The sequence below is a fragment of the Triticum aestivum genome, chromosome 7D (genome assembly GCF_018294505.1).
Source record: "Triticum aestivum cultivar Chinese Spring chromosome 7D, IWGSC CS RefSeq v2.1, whole genome shotgun sequence".
In the NCBI taxonomy this organism is placed as follows: Eukaryota; Viridiplantae; Streptophyta; class Magnoliopsida; order Poales; family Poaceae; genus Triticum; species Triticum aestivum.
In genome coordinates this window covers 542,274,079-542,278,661 of record NC_057814.1, presented here as the reverse complement: position 1 = coordinate 542,278,661, position 4,583 = coordinate 542,274,079, and the positions used below count along the sequence as shown (strand labels likewise).

Genomic DNA, 4,583 nt, shown 5'->3' with positions numbered 1-4,583 from the left:
AGTAACTGGGAAAGGGTGGGGGTGGGGAGGGGTTTATATTGACAGATGGATGGGGTTGGGTTTAGCAGGCCTAGGGTTGCATTTGGTCAAAGACTAGTGGGCCAATAAGCCCAAATACCCACAGAAATAATATTAGTAGGCTAACAAATAACATATAAAAGATATAAGATCAAGTTGAACACTTAATAGCATACATTCTACATTTCCACAACTTAGTAGCATAAGAGATCCATTTCCACTACTTAATAGGTGATCCATTACAACTTAACAACATAGGAAATAAGGTTCTTGCACTAGGTTAAACTTCACATTCCCCCAAAATGTACACCCATAATCACTTGCAGTCATGCCAGGCCACATCCTTATATAAAGGCCTTTGGATGTACTTACTTCACCAAGATCAAGCTTCAAGACTCAAGGATGGCCTTGATTTGCTCTAACTTCTCCTTGCTGCCATACCCTTCTTTCAGCAGCTCAGCAACAACAAGCTCAAGCTTTGCCTTCTCCTTCTTAAGAACATCTCTGTCAACTTCAACAGCCTTCATAGCCTTCCTGGTGTTCTTGATGATATCAGCTTGGCTCTGCAAAATGCACCTCTGCTCTTTTGCAAGTTTGAGCTTTTCCATCTGCACCTCCGACATAGCTTTCTCCTCTAGCTCCTTCTTCTTCTTCTTCTCAAGTTCTTCCTCCTCCACTTGTTTCTGGTACACCTTCTTGTCCACCCTACCATCCTGCCAATCAAACATCTTGGATACATCATCAACAAGCTTGGTGTACTCAATGCAAAACTTGTCATTTTCAGTCCTAAGCTTGGCCAACTCCCTTTCATGTTCACTCTTAAGCCTGGCCAACTCCTTCTCAAACTTCTCCTTGTCCTGTACCCTTCCAAAGTTCTGCTCATGGAACATCTCCCATAGTTTGCACAAACATCTCTGAAGAACAGTTGGCCAAGGCCCATCAACCCACTCTACAACACCACAATTCACACCATTTTCCTGCATTTGTAAATGTGATAAGACTATGGCCCCACTCTACAACCTACTTGATAAACTTGAGATTTTCTAACTATGAATAACATAAATGAGATATGATAAGTTATTACAATGCCATGATTAAGTTACCAAAGTGACAAAAATACATATGTGACTGTCATATCAAACAAAATGCTGCATCATATCAAACATCACTGAACATCCATAACAGAAAACTTAATGGGCATCTAACCTGGACTGGGCAGCCATAGAAACGCCTTCCTGTTACAGGCCCTTCAAAAGCAACACGCTTAATAGGCCTCAGTTGGTGCAGAATGCACTTGGGATGAGCAAGCTCAAGTTGGCCACAGAAAAGGGGCTCCACAGTGGTGTCTGGTTCCTCCTGCAACCATAATAACCAACAAACACTGGTTTCAATCTCCACTCAATACCAGAATCAACAAGCACTGTTCTTTAAACCTGATCACTAAAAAATCTCCAAATCAGCATGAACCCTAACACTGTACAGAGATGAACCCTAGGTTACCTCAATCCTACAATCAAACCCCACCCTCACTAATCAAGAACAGTATCACACACACAACAACAACACTACACTCAGCAACATCCATGGCTGTAGCCTAGGGCTACTAGCACCTAACCCTAACCCTAACCCTAGGTGGCAAAGAACTTACCATAAGTCCCATGTCCATGCTGACAACCTCGCACTCCTCCTCCGAGCTGGTTTCCTCGTCGTTCCAGGAAGGCATTGCGGCAAGGAGGTCGACGGCCACCGGCCTCGAAGACGGCGAGCGGCGGCGAGCTCGTACTGGAGCAGGGGAGTGAGAGCAGGGGAGTGAGCGAGCGAGCACGAGAGAGTGTGCGAGCGGGTGGGTGCGCCCGACCGACCGAGCGGTTATTTACCCCAGTTCCGACCGGGCCGGTCGGCTAACGGCCGTTAACGGCCGCGCCGTGAGCGCGCGTGGCCACGTGGGCTGACAGATGGGCCCGGTCCGTCAGAAAACGGGTTAAATCGCTAGTCACCGCGGGTTTGGGTTTTTTGAAACAGCGGACCGCGCGTTCGGTAGCTTTCTGAGAAAAATTAAAAAGTGGTAGTTTTTTGGAATCAAAGCCCTGTAAACTAATAGATTTATGCTATTACTCTCTATGAGGCCGCCAGCGACAACCGCGCCTACGAGGAGGCCCTTGCCGAGTGCGAGCGCGGGCTCAGGATCGACGACCCCTCCGACCCGGAGCCCGACTCGCTCAGGCTACCCGCTCCCGACCCCGACCAGCTCCGGGCCGAGCTCCGCAACCTCGTCCAGAAGGCCAATCTCGCATCCATATCCACCTGGGTCAAGAACCTCGCGCCCGGATCCGGCCGCGGGACGTCCGGCCACTCCGGATCCGGTCTCCTCCTCGCCGCACGGGCCTCCTCCTTGCCGGAGTGACGCCCCTCGTCGGAGCAGCGCCGGCCAAGCCCATCGGCCACCAGGTTCGTGGCCGATGCTATGAGGTAATGGATAATGCTGGATAATGCTGGATCGTCGGCACATTCCCCGGCTCTAGTAAGGCGATTCGGCCCTCCGGTAAGGCGATTCCGTGGCTCCTGTGCGCTAAGATTGGCGGGATTTTCGCTGGAGTCTACTCTGATTTTCTCTCTTAAGTTTCAGGGCATGGAGCGTCGCGGGTTGCTCAAGGCGGCTCTACTGGCGTGCTTGCTCGTCGTTTGCTCCGGGAGAGGTGAATGATTAGCTACTTAGCTTAGCCCTCCTCTTGTCTCTTGGCTGCAATTTGCTATTTTGGGGTTGGTCCTGCTCGTAGTTGGAGCAGTCCGCCGTGGTTAATTTGTTTGATTTGCCTCCAAATGGGTGTATACATGTAAAAATCGGCAACGCCAGATCAAGTTGATTTCAATGCATTTTCTTTTTCATAATTAGAGTTATGAAGCTCAAACTGACCATATCAGCAGTAGTCACCAGCACATTCCGATTTAAAATGCTGACTCGAAATGTGTATGGTCGGTATAGTCTTGTAGCATGGTCAGATTCAGACTCAGCTGTTTTCTTTTATTTTTTGTTCCTACAAGACGTTATATGACTCTGTTCTCCATGTATCCAGCATTATCCATGTTGCTCTTGACATGGATGCTTTATGAACAAGTGGAACACACCTGACAAGACAGCTGTCAATAAATGCTATGAGGTTTAGGAGAGACTTTGTGGATGTTTTTGCCTGTTACCATGTGTTGGCCACTAGAACAAGTAGACATTTTAGATGGCCCTTTTTTGTCTGTACGTTATGTATGTCATGTGTTAGAACTGGGATTGTTTTTGGTTTTGGCCTTGATAATACTAAGTCTACCCTTTAGTTCAATCAGTTTCAAGGCTGCCCTTTTGCTCTCCACAATTCAGCCCTCTATTTTCCTGTTTGAAAAAGATGTGCTTATGTCATTGTGTTTGTTGAACTGTACAGGATAACAACAGTGGAGTGACTTGCAGGTGACTCATGTGGAATTTTGTTCAGTAAGATCGACTTGACGCCTCATATTTTAATTTGGAAAGCGGGACTTGGTTTTATGTATTTAGTGGTTCTACAAATGGTTCTGCTATGGTTGACATCACAATTCTTCTAATGAGTAGGTAATTTTAACACCCTCTACTATTTTATTGGTGTTCAGTTCTGTAATACCCAGTTGCGTTGGCTGGCAAGTATTATTAGTTTATATGAGCCTGTTCATTTATACTGATGTAACTGATCTGAAAGGATTGGAGTAGTTTGGAAAAATAAACTTAAATGGTGACTCCACATATTTTCACAAGGAGGTTATTACACGCAATAAAAAGTTCCTCTTAGAGCATTGCCTTCAGTTCCCCCCTTCTACCATATAGTAGTACTGATTATATGTGTCATCTCGGTATTAATTTAGTTGCGACTTTTGCGTATGCCTTGAGAGTTTTGTATTTTTCTTCTCAATTGGTTTCGTTTAGTTACAGCAGTATGCCAAATAATCCAAAAATAATTAATTAAATCATTGGACCGGCCGGATATAAAGAGCATGATTTATACCATCAAATGAACATATATTTTTATATGAAATGAAGGCACAATCTTAAATCTGTGGGTGCATGCACTGCTTCCTGCCTCTGTGCTCGCAATTTAAATGCAGTATATTTTACTCACTAATACATCTTGAAAAATCTAAAAAGTATATTTTACTCACTAATACATCCTACAACATTGCATTTCACCAAGTGAAATGCTACATTTCTATTCCTAACCCATTCTCTCTTCCTTAGTGTTTTTGTTATGCAGGTTGGAAGAAAAGAAGATCCAGAGAAGATCTTAGTAATAAGATAGTTTTGACTTTGTGAAACTTGCTACCTATCGATGAAATTGTGTAATATTGATGAAACTATGTATATGTATTGACGAAACTTGCTACTATTGGTAACATGTGTTGGATATGTGTTGGATATATATGTGTTCATGACTATTGGTAATATGTGTTGGATATGCTATATTGGTCTCACACACACACACACATGTGTGTGTGTGTCTGTTTGATTTTCTGTGAAAATGAATTGATATAAGAAAAAACAGAAATAAACG

General features: G+C 44.4%; 1 protein-coding gene and 1 long non-coding RNA gene across 2 annotated transcripts; one reads left to right on the top strand and one right to left on the bottom strand.

Moving 5' to 3' along the window:
* Window positions 1-282: 282 nt before the first annotated feature.
* LOC123163768 (uncharacterized) lies at window positions 283-1,791 on the bottom strand. Its single transcript, XM_044581152.1, has 3 exons — window positions 1,667-1,791; window positions 1,225-1,374; window positions 283-995 (listed from the first exon to the last, which is right to left on the bottom strand). Exons 1-3 carry the CDS (start codon window positions 1,739-1,741, stop codon window positions 408-410), a joined length of 813 nt encoding a protein of 270 aa, XP_044437087.1. The 5' UTR covers window positions 1,742-1,791; the 3' UTR covers window positions 283-407.
* A 359-nt stretch (window positions 1,792-2,150) lies between these two features.
* Window positions 2,151-4,373, top strand: LOC123170022 (uncharacterized). Its single transcript, XR_006485016.1, has 3 exons — window positions 2,151-2,560; window positions 2,645-2,714; window positions 3,447-4,373. It is a non-coding gene; the product is annotated as an uncharacterized lncRNA (long non-coding RNA).
* The last annotated feature ends 210 nt before the right edge of the window (window positions 4,374-4,583 follow it).

Coding starts and splice junctions, on each gene's coding strand:
- LOC123163768 (XM_044581152.1), bottom strand. CDS start 1,741: ATGCCTTCCTGGAACGACGAGGAAACCAGCTCGGAGGAGGAGTGCGAG. Junction 1,375..1,666: donor GCATGGACATGGGACTTATG/GTAAGTTCTTTG, acceptor TTATGGTTGCAG/GAGGAACCAGACACCACTGT. Junction 996..1,224: donor TCTATGGCTGCCCAGTCCAG/GTTAGATGCCCA, acceptor TTACAAATGCAG/GAAAATGGTGTGAATTGTGG.